Below are 18,653 nucleotides of genomic sequence, written 5' to 3'. Positions count from 1 at the left end.
CCAATAATTTTATCTTTGGAGCATCTATATATTTAATCCTATCTTTTGTAAATAAGGGCACCAAATTTTCAGAAATATTTCGTATTTATCTCTTAAATTATAAGTAATTTTTTCAAATGGAATGCAACTAAAAGCTATATCCATTTTCATTTTCTTAATGTATGTTAAAATTCTTTTTCTTTTCACCGGTCCATTAAGCCCATTAACATTAAAACTTAAAAAATTCAGTAAATTAGTCATTATTTTTAACAGGGTTACTCCAATCTATAGTAATACCTAACTTTTCAACTTTCGTGGTACCTTGGGGAATCTTTTTAAAATTCTCCGTGTTGCTATGTGTCTCCCCCCCCCCCCCCCGATTTTCCAGGCAAAGAAAGAAAGATTAAAGAAAAATAGATTATAAAGAAAAAAATAACAAATACCCCCTACTAATGTTGTGAATTAAAAAAAACACAACATTACCCCCCTCCGTTGTACGGGTCATGGCAATCACCATGATTGCACACGTGAATCCTGTAGCAATCGATCTGAAGTTCCCCCAGCTCCCCTGTAACATAAAAAAGTATATGTAAGAGAAGAAAAAATATCACTACTCTCGATTAATATTTCTCAAATTTTTACCTTTCTCCCCTGTATCATATAACTAAGAATATATTTAAATATTCTTCTGTCCTTAAACATCCATCAACTCCATTCACTGTTTCTGTCTTCATCTTTAATCCATTTCACTTTTAAATCTTTGGCCGTGGTTAGCGAATATTTGGGAGTTCTTGTGCAAATTCTTCCATGTCCCGATAATCAGTAAAAGATCTTCTTTTTCCGTCATCCAAAAAAATTATCAGGGTTGCCGGGTGGCACAATATAAATTTATAAACCTTTTCCCATAAAACTTTTTTTGCTAGGTTAAGTTCCTTCTTTCTCTTCAAAAGGTCATAACTTATATCAGGATAGAAAAGAACTATTTTCCCTTCTATCATCAATGGCCCGTTTCTCTTTCTGGCACATTGCGCCTTCAGGATCATTTCTTTATCTTGATATCTTAAGCATTTTATCAAGATTGATCGTGGGTTTTGATCAACTTGAGGTCTTGATCTTAAGGCTCTGTGAGCCCTTTCAATTTCAATTAACTGGGTTCCTTCTTCCATTTCCAAAATTTTCGGAATCCATTTTTGAAAAAGATTTGTTGGATCCTCTCCCTCTATACCTTCTTTAAGTCCAACAATCTTAATATTATTTCGTCTGTTAAAATTTTCAAGTACATCCACTTTTTCCAACAACTGTTTTCTTTCTGATGTCCAGGCAGAAATATTATCTTCCATTTTATTCACTCTATCAATGGTGCCTCCCGTTATTTCTTCCAAGTTTTTAATTTGCTTGTCCATTTTGTCCTGTCTTTTCATCATTTTATCAAACATAATCTTCAAATTTTTAATATCTTTTTAAATTACTTTTAATGCTTTTAATTCATGCATTATTTGCACCAAAGATTTTTTTATGTCTCCAATATCACCTCCAACCTCTTCCTGTTGCTGTTCTTTGTCTCTTCATCTTCATCTGATTTATCCAGAGAATCTGATTCCACCTCATATTCACCTTCACTTTCAGTTCTGATCATAGCTGGGATTTGTAGTTTGGGTTGCTCGTGTTTGCGCATGCCCCTTCCTTCACGCATGCGCAACTCCTGTTGCTCTTTTATTTTGGAAACGGTTGATGTTGCCGCAGTTTCCTGTTCTGTATCGCCGGAGGTAAAATGCACTTGAGCCCGAGGCTCTTTCATGGCTGCTGGCCTTGATTCTTTTCCAACTTGTGTTGTCTTCAAAGTAGTAGTTTTCTTCTGCTTCTGTTTAGGAGACATATCTGAAGACAATCCTGAGTAGTTTATAAGTAATTTAAAAAAATTATTTACTAACTTTTCTTCACTTAAACATTATTTTAATAGTTTTTTTACGGGAGAGCTGGATTTCCACGTCTCGATCCTACGTCATCATGTGACGTCCCCGATAGATTCTTGATTAATCAGAATCAGGTTTATTATCACTGGCATGTGATGTGAAATTTATTAACTTTAGTCAAGGCATGTTATTTAGACAATTTTGGAAATTAGTCAAGGCATGAAGGAATATGGGGAGAAGGCAGGAGATTGGGGCTAAGAGGGAAAAATGGATTAGCCATGATGTAATGACAGAGTAGACTCGATGGGCCAAATGGCCTAATTCTGCTCCTATACCTTACGGCCTTATGGTCTTATAAAAGCAAGGTGTAATCCTGAGGCTTTATAAGGCATTGGTCAGATCACATTTGGATTATTGTAAGCAGTTTTGGCTGCGATGTAAGAATGATGGTGCTGGCTTTGGAGAGGATGCAAAGAAGGTTTATGAGAATGATCGTGAATGAAAGGGTTAACATATGAGCTTTAGAGTGGACGTAGAGAAGATGTTTCCAATAGTTGGGAGTCTCTAGGACGAAAAGGCACAGCCCCAGAATAGAAGCGCATCCCTTCAATTGTTTGCACGAATTGTTCTTTTCTTGCACATTGGATGTGAGGTTCTCGTGGATTCCATTGTGTTTCTTTGTTTTGTGGCTGTCTGCAAGAAGATGAACCTCAAGGTTGTATATGGTATACATACTTAGATAATAAATATACTTTAAACTTTGAACTTTAGAACAGAGATGAGTAGGAATTTCTTTAGCCAGAAAGTGGTGAATCTTTCGAATTTATTGTCACAAACAGCTGTGGAGGCCAAGTCATTGGGTATACTTGAAGTGAAGGTTCTTAATTGGTAAAGGCACCAAAAGTTAACAGACTGAAGGCAAGAGAATGGGATTGAGAGGGAAAATAAATTACCCATAATTGAATGGCAGAACAGATGGGCCAAATGGCCTAATTATGTCACATCATATGCCGTTGTGGTTATAAGTAATGATGGTGGTGCTTAAGTGGTTTAAATTAAAATATCTAAATCTTGGTGGTTAAGTACAGTATATTGGGTTTAATCCAATGTATTCTTAAATTTAATCGTATGCATTACACAGTTAAGAGTGATTTTAAATTTCAAGTAACTTTTGGCACAAAAGGGGGGGGGGTGTTTTGTGATCATTCTTGATCATACTGACTAAAAATTAGCATGTCCCACTTCTCAGGTTTCACTCCTTAGCCTTTTAGTTAGACCTTGTACATCAAGGACTAATTCAGGTTTTTATTTAAATGGTGTGATATTTTCTCCCTTTAAGCTTCTTTCTGCCAAAACACAACCACATTGAACTGCAAAGGATGTTGTTGCCATAAAATTATTGACATGTGGAAACTATTGGTCAGCAGCACTATTACAGGAAGAAGCTATATGAAGTCCTAATGAAGGGTTTCGGCCCAGAATGTCGACTGTTTACTTTTTTCCATTGATGCTGCCTGGCCTGTTGAGTTCCTCCATCATTTTGTGTGTGTTGCTCGGATTTCCAGCACCTGCAGATTTTCTCATGTTTGTGATAGGAAGAACCACAAGTTTAATAATTGTTAAAACTGGAATGTATACTTAATGTTCTGGTCAATTTGTGGTGTGTTACTCCAGAGCCTTTGCTGAACAAGTTGTTCTGAGCAAATTCAGGACAAGTCATTCTGTGCTATATAAGCTAATATTTGGTAGAATCCCAGTTTGATCTATTGCCTTGTTACTCCCATCCCTTCTGCTTTGTTCCTTCCCCGAAGCAACATTGCTCTTTCACTTCGCAAGATAGCTTGTCATTGGCACAAGTTTGTAGTCAGTGAACTGAATTCATTGCATCCAGATAAATCCATGAAGCTGTGAATTTTGTTTCGTTGTGTTGTGATGCAATTTCCATTACTTTTCAGGGACTTGTCAACTGGGACCCAGTGGATCAGACAGTGTTGGCAGATGAGCAGGTGGATGAAAGTGGCTGCTCCTGGCGCTCTGGGGCAAAGGTTGAGCAGAAATACCTCAAACAGTGGTTCATAAGGACAACAAACTATGCTAAGGTGTGCAGGTCACGGAGACAAAGAGCTGAGCATGCAATGTTTTCTTTCTCCTGAAATAAATAGCACTGTTCTCCACTGCCAGCTGCCTTTTACCTAAATTAATAGCTGTTTTCTGAATGATCACAGAAATCCTTCTTTTGGTTTGGGCAAGATAATTGTCATTGGATCATTAAATCTAGCAAGTTATACCAGTTCATTTTATTTTAAGTGATATGAATGATAATCTTGATCATAGAAAAGAGATAAAGTATATATAAAATGTTCATTAAGTGCATAACTTGTCTGTGTAGGGCACGGGTTCCCAAACTTAATGGTATTGGTCCATGACATAAAAAAGGTGGAACCCCTGGTTTAGGTATTTGGTTGTTATAGTGTCTGGTGTTTGTTATGATACTCTCACTTCTGAAAGTTGCAAAATCTTGACTGACACCATCACAGTACAGTGGGTGTAATTCACTGTTGATGTTAAATTCTAGTTCCTGTACCCTCTCAGACACTACTCAGAAGAAGGCAATGGCAAACCATTCTGTAGAAAAATTTGCCAAGAGCAATCATGGTCAAAGACCATGATTGCCTACGTCATAGACATGGCACATAATGATGATGAATTATATAAACTCCACATTGCCCTTTTTCCTCAGTATTCGTCAAAAACCTGAAAAATAACTTCTGGTTTTGTTTAGATTACTGTCTTTGGAATCTAATTGCAGCAGTGGCTCCATTTAATAAAAAAAAGTAGAGATTTTGTTGGAAAGGCTTATCTGGAGGCTTTGAAAGACCTGCATAAGTGCAAACTTTTTTCTCTTTCTCTAGTGACATTGATCTTAATGAATTTAGAACAAATCAAGATTGATTAACTTCATCCGTGTCTGTTCCGTTTCGTGACTCCACCACCCATGCTGCCTTCACCCGTGTCTCTTCCAGTTCACATGCAATTGCAATTCACTTACCCCATCCTCCTGCCGCCACACCAAGGGTTAGGTTCCTCTTGTCCTCACCTACCACCCCATTGGTCTCCTGGTACTTATCCTTGCAAGCAGAACAAATGCCACACCTTCCCCTACATCTCCTTCCTCACTACTCTTTAGCGCCCCAAACAGTCTTTCCAGGTGAGGCAACACTTCATCTGCAAGTCTATTGGGGTCATTTACTGTATCCGGTGCTCCCGGTGTGGTCTCCTGTATATCAATGAGACCCGACATTGATTGAGAGACTGCATTGCCGAGCACCTTTACTCTGTCTGACACAAAAACTGGTATCTCCCGGTGGCCACCCATTTCAATTCTGCATCCCTTTCCTTTTCTGACATGTCAGTCTATGGCCTCCTCTACTACCAGGAAGAGGCCACACTCAGGTGGAAGAGCAACACCTTATATTTTGTCTGGGCACCTCCAGCTTTATGGCGTGAACATCGATTTCTAGAACTTCAAGTAATGGCCATCCCTCCCCATTCCCTATTTCTGTTTTCCACTCTCACCTTATCTCCTTACCTGCCCATCACCTTCCTCTGGTGCTCCTCTCCCTTCCCTTTCTTCCATGATCTACTGTCTTCTAACAGATTCCCCCTTCTCTAGCCTGTTATCTCCTTCACCAATCAACTTCATCCTTCCCCCCTTCCAGGTTTCATCTATCACCTCGTGTTTCTTCCTCCCCTCCCTCCGCCTTCTAACTCTGACTCCTCATCATTTTTTTCTCCAGTCCTGATGAAGGGTTTTGGCCTGAAACGTTGACTGTACTCTTTTCCACAGATGCCGTCTGGCCTGCTGAGTTCCTGTAGCATTTTGTGCATGTTGCTTTGACTTCGCTCTCTCTGGATTCTTCTTAATTTGAATATAAATTTAAAATGGTGGACATTTAGCTTGCAGCAGAAGAAGTGGAAAGACTGATGATAATCGGGAAGATTAAGATTACTCGAAGAGCAACAATCAGCAAAAACTAGAATCTTGAAACAAAAGTAAAAAATAGGAAAGAGACGCAGCAAATCTATCTACACCAATACCAGAAAGAGGTGGATCATGCAGATCCTGTTTGTCATTCTGATGGTGCCCACAACCTGACAACATCTCTCCCTGTATCTACCCCTGCTGACGCTTACAGCATATTTATGTCATAATTCTGTACATCTGACCTCTATTTCTGAAGGAACTGAAATATAAAGTAACCAAAACTATTACCTCTAGTCCCATTATAAACTCTGTTCCCTTCTTATTGACTGCATCCTTTCTCTAATACACTGGAATTTAGAAGGATGAGAGCAGATCTGATTGAAACATATAAGATTATTAAGGTAAAAACACAAAATGCTGGCAGAACTCAGCAGGCCAGACAGCATCTATGGGAGGAGGTAGTGACGACATTTCGGGCCGAAACCCTTCATCAGGAGTGAAGTAACATGTTGAAGTGGGGGGAGTGATAAAGTAGAGAGCTAGGAAGTGATAGGCTGGAGGGAAATGGGCTAGGGGGAAGAATTATGGGAAATAAAAGAGAAAGAAAGGTAGGGCTGGGGGAAGATTATAGTGGTGGGGGGGGAAAGAGAGTGAAAGAGAACCAGACTAAAATTATAGATAGGGATGGGGGTAAGGGGGGGGGGCAGGGGTATCAATGGAGGTCTGTGAGTTATTAAGGTATTGGACATACTAGAGACAGGAAACATGTTCCTGATGTTGGGGGAGTCCAGAACTAGAGGCCACAGTTTAAGAATAAGGGGAAGGCCATTTAGAACGGAGTTGAGGAAAAACTTTTTCACCCAGAGTGTTGTGGATCTGTGGAATGCTCTGCCTCAGAAGGCAGTGGAGGCCAATTCTCTGGACGCTTTCAAGAGAGAGTTAGATAGAGCTCTTAAAGATAGCGGAGTCAAGGGATATGGGGAGAGGGGAGGAACGGGGTACTGATTGTGGATGATCAGCCATGATCACAGTGAATGGCGGTGCTGGCTCGAAGGGCTGAATGGCCTACTCCTGCACCTATTGTCTTCTGTTTAATACCTATTTAAAACTGAAGCAGTCTGCTCACTGCCTAAGTTTCACATTTGGCTCCAAGAAGAGATGTACGCTGTATACCTGTGTATTGCTCAGACCATGGATTTCTTTCTAATTGATGTTACATGGCATCACTTCATCTCAACTGATCCGCTGAAGGGCTCATGCATATTTTTGCTATATCCTGACTTGTCTATCACCACCAAACACATTTAATTTTCTTTCCCCATGATAACTCGTGTAACAATGTCAATGAAAACTCTGCAGCTAATGCCTTAACTCTGATTAAGTCTCATTCATTATAACCTCTGAGCTTACTCAGCTACACCAACTGAGTAGTGGTTCAATTCTATCCATGGTGTAAGCTCTTCCTATCTATATGACCCACTTCAGCCCAATAATCTTTGGAGATCTTTAAGCTCCTTTCAGTATAGCTACGTTATCGTTTTTGTTTACACGACTTGCTTCAGTTTAAAGTACACCAAATATCTGCATTATTTGGTCTAACCTCTTCAGCATCTCCACCTTTTCATTCCTTTTGTGAAATCTGTATCTGTGATTAATTCTTAGAATATATCTCTTGTCAGCAGAATAATTTATTCATTGAACAAAAATGTTAGTTTGGTCAGGATCATGAGGTAGCGCACTGCCAAGGATAGTCTGAAGGTTGATGTGTGTGATTCAATATTTTACTAACTTTTAAATCAATACTTTTATGTTTTGCAGTCTTTGCTGGATGCACTAGAAGACCTTCCTGACTGGTATGGTGTCAAAGAAATGCAAGCAAACTGGATTGGTGCTTGCACTGGATGCTACTTTGACTTTGAGTTAAAGGTATAAACAACTTTGAGCTGAGTTCCTCTATTTTCTTGTTTGCCAGGTCTAAAGCTTTTCATTCTTTCACCAGAAGGATGGAAAGCATATCTGGAAAATGCATACGTTGAAACTTGGATTTATTGTTTTATTTAAAATATAAACAGTTAAATTTTATGGTTTTGGAGAAGGATTGAATATAGAAATATAGACATTTTAAATACAGTCAGCTGCATGAAGTTTCCAATTTCTGTATGATTCAAAAAGTGTGAATCTTTTTTTAAATAGATGGATGGAAAATGCATTGGTGAAAAGCTTGCTGCATATGCCTTCTCGCCAGATGCTATTTATGGAGCGTCACACCTCTCTATCCTGCCAAGTCATAGGTTGCTACATAGCAGCAATAAGTTGAGACATTTGCTTTCAGAGCAATTCGTATCTGACTCAGGTAAGGTTTGGTAGAATCTCCTGTGTTAACAGAACCTTAAAAACTATTTGTTATCCCTGGAAGAGGACTCCACAATCAGGCTTGGGAAGCCCTGAACTGCTTAAAAATTGGGGAAAGACGAAATGAGCTGGAAAGGGATTGTGGACTTTTGAGAACTGAAAGACATTTTGGTATGAAACTATTTCCCTGGTTCATCCTCACAGAGCGATTGTTACTTTGCCAAGGTCAAGGAATCTCTTTGTTTATTATTTTGAATGAAAATCAGGTCTAGTATCACTGGCATAGATCATGATATTTGTTGTTATGTGCAGCAGTACATTGCAATACATAATAGTAAAAAAGTAAACTGCGGTAAGTATGTATATATTAAAATAATTAAATAAGTAGTGCAAAAAGTGAAAACAGTAGTGAGGTGCTGTTCATGAGTTTAGTGTCCATTCAGAAATCTGATGGTAGGGGGAAGAAGCTGTTCCTGAAATGTTCAGTGTGTGTCATCAGGCTCCTGGACCTCCTCCCTGATGGTTGCAATGAGAAGAGGTCATGTCCTGGGTGATGGTGATCCTTAATGATAATTTTTCTAGCATCTTAGCATTATTGACAAGGCCAGCATTTATTTCCCTTAAAAATAAAAGCAAAACTGCACAGTTTGGAAATCTGAAATAAAAACAAAAAAAACTTGAAAATCTCAGGAATGCATGCAGTATTTGTGGAAAGAAACAGTTAATGATTTCTTCATCAGAATTAAGAGAAAGAGAACAAGCTAGTCTTGGTAGCAGAATAGGAAAGGAGGGAGAACACCATGCGGAACAAAGGGAATATCTAATGGAGTGAAAAATAATGTGGTCATTAAATTAATATAATTAACATCATAACATTATCAACATACTGTATCACACAAAGAAGTTTAACTGCCCATTTAATGGCTCCATTATTTCACTATTATACATATTTCAAAGTTTCAAAGTGCATTTATTACCAGATAATCGATAAAATATACAACCTTGAGATTTGTTTGCTTACAGGTAGTTGTAAAGCAAGGAACCCATTTAAAAAAAATAAAACCAGCCCTCCCTCCCCCCCCCGCCCCCCGCCAGTGCCCACAGAGAAAGAGAAAGCTGCTGCACATCTTTTCTAGCATCATCTTAAACTGGAACTATTAGGTTTGTTCCACCCATTTATATTTCAGATAAACTTCATGTCGAGCTCATTGAGAGCAGTGACTGTTTTATTATCACTGACATGTGTTGTGAAATGTTTTGTGGCTGCAGTATATAGGTCAACACATAGAATTACTATAAATTGTAATACGAATATATATTTTAAAAATAAGTAAGTATATAGTGTGCAAAATAGTGAGGTAGTGCGCATGGGTTCATGGACCATTCAGAAATCTGATGGCGGAGGGGAAGAAGCTGTTCTTAAAACATTGAGTGTGTGTCTTCAGGCTCCTGTTCCTCCTCTCTGATGGTAGTAACAGGGCATCATGCTCCTGACTTGTGCCTTACCGTAACTGGAATTGCTTTGGGATGTTAGGGGGGTAAGTAAACAGCTAAAGGATGCTTAGTCTCCAATAGTCAGTTCATGCCGAAGGAACCTCCAAAACTGTACCTGAGAATGAGTTGATGTTTCCAGAAAGAACTTGGACAATTGGCAGAGAGAGGAAGGAGTAAAACTAGTAAGTGTTGCTGTAGAATTATTTTTCAGATATTTCCCATGGTCTCTGATCAAGCATGCCTGTTCTGCATGAGCCAACAAATGCAACATCACACTGTTTAATTCTTGTCATTACAAACCTGACTCAAGTACAGAAGTAATGCCCTAAGTGATCCAGGACACTGGTGCTATCATCTTTACCCTTTGCAATCTTTTGCAGCTACCTAAAAGCACTTCAGCTTGGTTCATGTATGTTTGACTGTAACACACCCTCAGTGCTGACTACTAGGATTGCTTTTGCTCCACCTCTCTGGGGTGTAATGGTGACTAATTGACATAGAATGCCGGCAACTGACCCTATTTTATTTGTAGGTGAGAAGTTGTTTTGCATTGAGTCAGCTTTTGCCTGAGCATAGACCAGTACTGCTGCTAGATCAAGGAACCCAATGCCATACCCTTCAGAATTAAAAACAAGGTCATGCTTGTGAAAAATGTTGTTTGAACAGGAAATTCCTATTGTATCTGTTTCCTTGTAATGTAATTTAATGTCTAAAAATTATATTTTCCCCTCTAAATGTTGAACTAAAGGAGATCTTTTCACAAGATGTCTTCATCAGGAAGTGTCTAAAATAGGAAAATACTTCTGTGTGACCAGGTTGTAGTATGGTTTCCCATAACCAGCTGGGCTGCTTCATTTTCCAGTCCCAGCAAAATGATTCAGGCAGAAAAAAATAACAATCTGGAAAGCCATTTTCGTGGTACCTTTTAAAGTTTCTCTTCTGTGAATTACCATGAAATCAAACTGTCAGAGTATTTACTTGTTTGTTAGCAAAGTGAAATTTGCCTATAAATATTTTCAGCAATCTTTGTCACGGGTGTGATCCATTAAGTTGTGTTTTGCCATACATTAACAAACTATGAGCTTTGCATCTGAATTGCCCGGCAAGAATTTTCTGGTGTTTTTTGCTTCTCATTACAAGATACTTTCTGTTTTGTTGGCTAGCCACTTTGTCTATAAAGTACAAAAGATCTGTTATTCGTGTAATTTGGGCTACTGCCTTAATGTGACTAAATGGGTCAAATTCCATTTTAATTACACATACTGGTTGACGATAACCATTTGCGGATTGGCTTCCATTTTCCTGAAAAAGCCAATGAACTTAAATCTGGGGGGGAATTACACTACAGTATCATCAGGAATGTTAACAGTTAACAGTAATTTGCTTTGCCCAGAAATTCAAGCTTAAAGTTTTTACTGAAAGCCAGAACTTATTGATTGTGTGTGATGAGGTCCACTCAGAAAAACAGCTGCATATGTATTAAAAAGAAGTTTTAATTCTTTCAATGACCACAGGCCTGACCAGGTACCTTCCATCACCACCCTCCTTCATCTGGCAGAACTTGCCCCAACACTTAATAATTTCACTTTCAGCTCCCTCCACTTTCTCCAAACTCAAAGTGTCGATGTGGGCACCAGTTATACTTGTCTTATTGATGACTACTTGAAATAGTCCGTATTCCAAACCTTCCCTGTTAATGAATAATAAGCCCTACTTGGGCTTCCAGCCTGGTACAGGTATTCATTTTACTGGATGTTTTGATGACAAACTCTGCCATCTTCATCAGGGACGATGCCTGGGCATGGCTAGTCTGGTGGTAGTTATACCGCATCATTCGTCCCTCCTGATTGGTTAGTCCTCATCCAATCAGGTTTCTGCTGTCCCACCTGATTTATAATTGAACTCCAGTTCTTACTTAGAGCAAGACCTTCGTCTTTGTTAAAATTCTTTTGCTCTTGGTTTATTTCAATGGCTTCCTTCTTTGGGCGGTCCCAAAAGCTATTGGCTCTGGAACTCGATTGTTAAACAAGGTGGGACAGCAGAAACCTGACTGGACAAGGACTAACCAATCAGGAGGGACAAATGACAGGAGTATAAATACCACCGGACTAGACCTGCCCACACATCATCCCTGATGAAGGTGGCAGAGTTTATTTGTCATGTCCGCTGGGAAAGCACTAGAGCCTTTTTCACATCCCTGGTAATGCTCCCCAACTCTTTCTGCGCTACATTGCCAACTGCATTGGTGCTGCCTCATGCACCCGTGCTGAGTTTGTCAACTTTGCCTCCAATTTTCACTCTGCTCTTAAGCTCCCTTGGTCCTTTTCTGACATCACTCTCCTCTTTCACAATCTCTCTGTCTCCATCTCTAGAGACAAACTCTCTACTGATATCTCTTATAAATCTACTGATTCCCACAGCTATCTTGACTATACCCCTTTTCACTCTTTCTATTTGCTATTTCCTTTTCCCAGTTCCTTTGTTTCTGCCACATCTGTTCCCAGGATGAGACTTTATAGGACATCAGAAATCAGAGATGTCCTGCTTCTTCAATGAGTGGTGCTTCCCTTCCTCCACCATTAATCCTGCCCCCACCCACATCTTCTCTATTTCCTGGACATCCACGTTCAGCCCATCTTCCTGCTGCCTTAAAAGGGACACGCCCCATGAAACTCTGTGTCCAGCACATTGTTCTCCACAACTTCTGCCATCTTCAATGGGATTCTACCACTGAACACATCATTACTTCACCCCCACTCTCCACTTTCCACAAGGATTGCTCCTCCCATGATTCTTTTGTCGATTTATCTCTCCCCACTAATCTCCCTCCTGGCACCTATCCCTGTATGCAAAAGTGCTATGCCTGCCTGTTCCTCCCTCACCTCCATTCAGGGCCCCAAACAGTCTTTCCAGTGACTTCACTTATGAACCTGTTGGGGTCGTCTACTGTATCTGGTGTTCTTGATGTGGCTTCTGTTACATTGGTGAGACCCGAAGTAGACTGGGGGACCAGTTTGTCTTGTACCTTTGCTCCATCATCAAAAAGGCAGGATTTCCCAGTGGCCAATGATTTTAATTCTAATCCCCATTCCTATTCTGGAATATCATTCCATTGCCACCTCTTCTGCCACGATAAGACCACTCTCAGAATTGGAGGAGCAACACCTTATATTCCATCTGTGTAGCCTCCAACCTGATGGCATGAACATCGATTTCTCCAACTTACAGTAATTTATCCCCCACCCCTTCTGTCTTCTTCTGTTCCCCACTCCGGCTCCCCTCTTAGCTCTTCTCCTTACTTGCCTCTCACCTCCCTCTGGTGTCTCTTCTCTTTCCCTTTCTCCTATGGTCCAATCTTCACTCCTATCAGATTCCTCCTTCTCCAGCCCTTTACCTTTTCCAACGATCACTTCCCAGCTTCTTCTTTCATCGCCCTCTGCCACCCACCTGTCACCTTCTTGCTTGTACTTCTCCTCTCCCCATGACCTTTGCAGTCCTGATGAAGGGTCTCGGCCTGAAACGTCAACTGTTTATTAATTTTCATAGATGTTGACTGACCTGTTGAGTTGCTCCAGCATTTTGTGTTTGTTGCTCTGGATTTCCAGCATCTGTAGAATACCTTGTGTTTTTGAAAATAAATTGATGCTTTAAGAGCCTAATCTTGATTCATTACTAATTGTTTTCCAGATTGTCAAACTTCAGTAACTGGTGTGAATCTTTTAAATGGTCAAGAAATTCCTCTTATCATTTCAGCCAAGAAAGAGTTTGAAGGCCATCTAGACACTGTCATAGGTAAAGCATATTTTTCTGCTTTAACTTGCCCTGAAAGGGAGAGATATTCTAGATCGTTTCATCTCTTGGTAAATGAGTAAATTTCTGAGGTGAACTGTTATTTTAAAATGTACTTTATCTTTGCAACTGAAGGTATGATCTCCAGTGACAGAGCATTTATATTTGGAGATCATCCATAGGCCAAAATTGGTGGAGTGCTTAAATCCTGATTGGTGGTAGGGCTGGGGAGATTAGAAGGCTTGGGAGGGGCAGATCCATGGAGGGATTTCAAAACAAGAATGAGTGGTCTGTTTTTTCCACTGCTAATATCCATATTAATCCGCTCTATCATAGAACTTTGAGAATGTTTAAGCAATTAGTACAACGAGATACTTCCTTTGTGACAGGAATGGGGTTAGTGGGTTGCCAGGAATCTTTTGTTACCATATTGGTTAATGTCGCACAGGGGGATCTAGAAGGAGCATAAGACCTCATCCCAGTAACTGTAGAATGCTTCTTTACATGGAGTCAACTGCAATGAGAAAGGGGATTTACCTTTCCATAGTATTGTTCAGGTCAGCACAAATAGCTTTTTAACTGTACTGTAGGAACCACAACAACGCTTCATGCTTAGTAAATAGCAATGTGATGTTGATCAGATAATTGTTGCAGAAACATGTATTGAGAAATTAATACTGGCCTGGATGCTAGTGAGAACACTTGTACTCTTGTTGAAATAATGCCATCAGATCTTGAGCTCAGCTGGTAAGCTGTCAGGATCCCGTTTTAACATCTCACCCATTAGACGGCATCTCGTGATAGAACAGTGCACCATCGGTACCCTGTTCGAGTGTCAGCTGAGACTCGTGTACTTGGGTCTGCAGAGTAGGGTTTGAAATGTCGAACTTCTGACATAAAGTACCTCCCACAGCTCTCAACTAATGCTGACATGCTGTGGTTCAGAGGGGAAGAGATAGGAAAAATTGTGCTCCTTAATAAGAACCTATTTTACTCAAATCTTTTACACATTTCTGTTTTTTATTTAAACAAAGGTATTCCAAGTGTTAATCCAGAAGATGCAGCAATTGCACAGAGGTTCTGTCTGCCATGGCGAGAGGTCTTTGAAACTTCACCTGACGGCACAGAACATTTACAGAATTCTGGTGAGGTTAGTGTTGTAGTAGCTAGGGCTGTGCTTTGGGTCTTCATCTCACCCTGTGCATCATCTCTGTGTATGGAAGAAGTTTACTTGAGTGCTTCCAAGGGTTCGGTTGCATCAGTGTACCAGTGTAGCTAAGGTTTCCCATCCAAAGGCTTAGATAAAGTTGAACAAAACTACTCAGAAGTTGAGGAGCCGACAACTAGAGAGCACAGATCAAACTCATTAGTAAAAGATCTAGAAGTAACTTAATGAAATACACTTAAACAATTTGCATTTGCAGATACTAATTGATAAGATATTACATATACATTTACTAATGGCCTTCAAATGAGTTTCTGGTAGAAGAATATTGGCAGAATATGGGGAAAGTGTAGTGGAGTGATATTAACTGGTTTGCTCTTTGAGAGCCTCCACAGATTTGTTGTACTGAATGGTAACTCCGATCCTCTGCTATTCTATGGCTACTGAACACTAAACATATTAAGCTAGTGAACATGCAACTTTATAAAATTCTGATTAGACCAGACTTGAAATATTATGTTCATTTCTGGTCACCTCATTGTAGGAAAGATAATCCAGGCAACACACTGGTAAATTTCTTCAGCATCCTCTCTAAAGTTTCCACTGAAGTGGGAACTCGAGAGGGTGCGGGGGAGATTTACCAGGATGCTACCTGGATTAGAGAGCATGTTGTATGATGAAAGGTGAAGCAAGCTAGGGCTTTTCTCTTTGGAGTGAAGGATGAGAGGTGACTTGATAGAGGTGTATAAAAGTCATTGATAGGCTGGACACCCAGAGTGGAAATGGCTAACAGGAAAGGGCATAATTTTAAGGTGTTTGGAGGACAGTACAAGGGGGATGTCAGACATAGGTTTTTTGCACTGTGAGTGTTGGGTGTGTGGAACACTCTGGTATGTTTGGCGGTAGAAGCAGATACATTAGAGACATTTAAGAAACTCTTAGATAAGCACGTGGATGGAATCAAAATGGAGGGTTATGTGGGAGGGAAATGTTAGATTGATCTTGGAGTAGGTTTCATCTTTGGCATGAAGGGCCCGTACTGTGCTGTACCGTTCGATGTTGTTCTATGTCAATGTGGTGCTTCCAGGATTAGGCGGAAACCCTAGGTGCATGCGTACCTGCAGATACTTTTCCTGAAACTGCTGTTTCTCACTGGCAGAGAGTAGTGGCAGGTAGACGCCAGTCCATGGTATGCCAATAAGTGAAGTATCTTCACTGGTCAAAAGAGGGTGGTTATCAATGTATTTTGTTACCCTAGAATTAGAAGACAACAAAAGTATGCAATAACACATTTCCATTCTGCCCTTTTCAACCTCAGGATTCTCCAAAGCACTTTGCAGTCATGTGGTCTGACCTGCTGAGTATTTCTGCATTTTCTGTTTACGTTGCACTCCTTTCTGATGTGTATTTAATATTTCGGTAATAGTTGAGTTATCTTGTAAATATGTTGATGATTAAGCATTCTTTTTGCTTAAATAATTGTGGTTACATGTACAAAGTACTTCAATAGCGTACGTCATGACAGTATCACATGATACATGCGCGCCTAGCTTGAAGTAACGAACAAACTAAAACTCTCATCTTTTGGCTCTCTTGTTTTCCTTTAAATTCATTTAATGTTTTGGAGTTACTACTTTCCACCTTGGAAAAGAAACAATCATTCTTTCGTTACTAGTGGGTCTGAACCCTGGAACTTCATGCCCAGTAGCACTGCTGAAGTGTCTACTAGGACTTGCAACAGGTTAAGAAAATGGCAAATCGTGACCTCTTGAGGCCAGTGGAGATGGGAAATAAGTGGGCAACATCAGATTCTGGAAATGGAATTAAATTGCTCTAATTAGTTTATAATGTTAAATCAGGCTGTGTTGATCTTTCAGTTTACAGGACTGGACAGACAGTCTGCAACTCAAGCCATACTGAAGCGTGCACAAGACCTTGGAGTTGGTGGCTATCTTACAAGTCCAAAAATGCGTGACTGGTTGATATCCCGGCAACGTTACTGGGGAACACCTATTCCTATCATCCACTGCCTGTCTTGTGGTGCCGTTCCAGTCCCTTTTGAAGACCTGCCTATTCTTTTACCTAAGCTTAAGTCATTTACAGCCAAAGGAATTTCCCCACTATCTACAGCCTCTGAATGGTTAAATTGTACCTGTCCCAAGTAAGTAAATATATTCTGTTTCCTCAACAGGTTGGTTTTTGCTTATGGAAATTTAAAAAAGCGGTACTGGGAATGCATGGAAGATTGAACATGAACTGATTTTGCATATTTATGGCATACTTCTCAACTTATGGTCATTCCCACATGTTTTATGTTGGAAATAAGAAAGGCAAATTTGTGAACAGCAAGCTCCCTCAAACAACTATGATAATCACCAGATAATCTTATTGAAGGATAATCATTCTCTTGCACATGGAAATAATCTCTCGTAACTTCTTCAAAATGGAACTGGAGGACTGTTTAGATCCATCCAGGAGATGTTCGCGTCTCTCATAATCTTATAAACCTGTCAGGTCTCCCCTTAGCCTCTGCCCTTCCAGAGAAAACAGCCCAAATGTGTCGAAACTCTTTTTGTAGTGCATGCCCTCTAATCCAGGCAGCAGCCTGCTAAGCCTTTCTGCCCCTTTTCCATAGCCTTCATATCCTTTCTATAACAAGGTGACCAGAATTTGCAATACCGCAGACGTGGCCTAACCTGAGTTTTAAACGTTCTGACTCTTGAACTCAGTGCTTCAGCTAATAAAGGCAAGAATGCTATATGCATTCTTTACCTATCAACTTGTGCAATCATTTTTATGGAGCTGTTTTCTTGGATCTCAAGATTTCTCTGTACAAAACAAGCTGCCAGAGGAACTGGTAGAGACAGGCGCAATTATGATACTCAATAGACACATGAGTAGGATAGTTTAACTCATGGGACTAACTCAGTCAGGCAGATTGGTAAGCATGGATGAGTTGGGCCGAAGGGCCTGCTTTCCGTGCTGTTAAACCCTATGACCATTCACTGGTAGTTTGCAATTACAAAAGGAAATTTTTGGAAACTTGATGTGAAGACATTATAAACTGTAAAGCTCATTGTATTCCACTGTATATTAATTGTTTTTCCTTCTCCATTTAAGCATGTGAAAATTTGTACTGACTTAAATACACAAATGGGAAAATGTTATTGCAAAGTTTGGATTAAAAAAGGACTCCACGAGATTTATGTTGCCAAAACAGTATTTTGGTAGATTTGTTGGTTGTAAAAGAGCACTCATATCATCAAAGCTAAAATAATACTTTGTATCAGATATGTTGTTTGATATCAGGTTTACTGTTTAATGCTTGCTTGAAAATCCAATTGATAACCAAAGCTAAACACATGGCCAGCCTATCGCATTGGACATGAACCCAAAACTTAATTAATTTTTAACCATAATATTTTAAAATAATGGATTTAAGGATAAGCAATACTGAAACAAGAGTAGATCCTTATTTACTAACATAAGATACGACCTTCTGGTTAGTGAATTAGTAACTAGAGTGTATAATGTTTTAATATCTCCATCAAAAGACAAAACAGTGAAATCGGATCAGCAAGTGAAATGTTGTGGTTATCATAATGCTTTACAGCGTCAGCGATCGGGTTTCCATTCCTGCTGCTGACTGTTAGGAATTTATGCATTCCCACCGTGACCAATGTGATTTCCTCTGGGTGCTACAGTTTCCTCACATATTCTAAAGATGTAGAGGTTAAGATTAGTAAGTTGTTGCCGCTGGAAGCATGGCGACACTTGTAGGCTGGCCTGGTACATTCTTGGACTCGGTTGGTCGTTGATGCATTTCACTGTATGTTTTGATGTACATGTGACAAATAAAGCTAATAATAATCTTAACAGATACTGTGATGGATGCTGAAACTAGGTTGCATGTAAGTCCTTCATCAATTTTAAAAGAATTTGCAGGAAATATTTTGGGGCCAGAATAATTAAATAG

The 18,653-nt window shown here is 39.8% G+C and overlaps 1 protein-coding gene across 2 annotated transcripts in view; it reads left to right on the top strand.

Moving 5' to 3' along the window:
• Positions 1 to 18,653, top strand: part of lars2 (leucyl-tRNA synthetase 2, mitochondrial) — a 94,898-nt gene that overhangs the window by 27,833 nt on the left and 48,412 nt on the right. For both annotated transcript variants that reach the window (XM_073024326.1, XM_073024325.1), the window contains exons 7-12: positions 3,848 to 3,991; positions 7,696 to 7,803; positions 8,071 to 8,230; positions 13,411 to 13,515; positions 14,547 to 14,662; positions 16,555 to 16,838. In XM_073024326.1, coding sequence (XP_072880427.1) covers positions 3,848 to 3,991; positions 7,696 to 7,803; positions 8,071 to 8,230; positions 13,411 to 13,515; positions 14,547 to 14,662; positions 16,555 to 16,838 — 917 coding nt within the window. The remainder of the gene's footprint in view (positions 1 to 3,847; positions 3,992 to 7,695; positions 7,804 to 8,070; positions 8,231 to 13,410; positions 13,516 to 14,546; positions 14,663 to 16,554; positions 16,839 to 18,653) is intronic.

This window comes from Hemitrygon akajei, chromosome 20 (genome assembly GCF_048418815.1).
Source record: "Hemitrygon akajei chromosome 20, sHemAka1.3, whole genome shotgun sequence".
Classification (NCBI taxonomy): domain Eukaryota; kingdom Metazoa; phylum Chordata; class Chondrichthyes; order Myliobatiformes; family Dasyatidae; genus Hemitrygon; species Hemitrygon akajei.
This window is presented reverse-complemented; position numbering and strand designations above follow the sequence as displayed.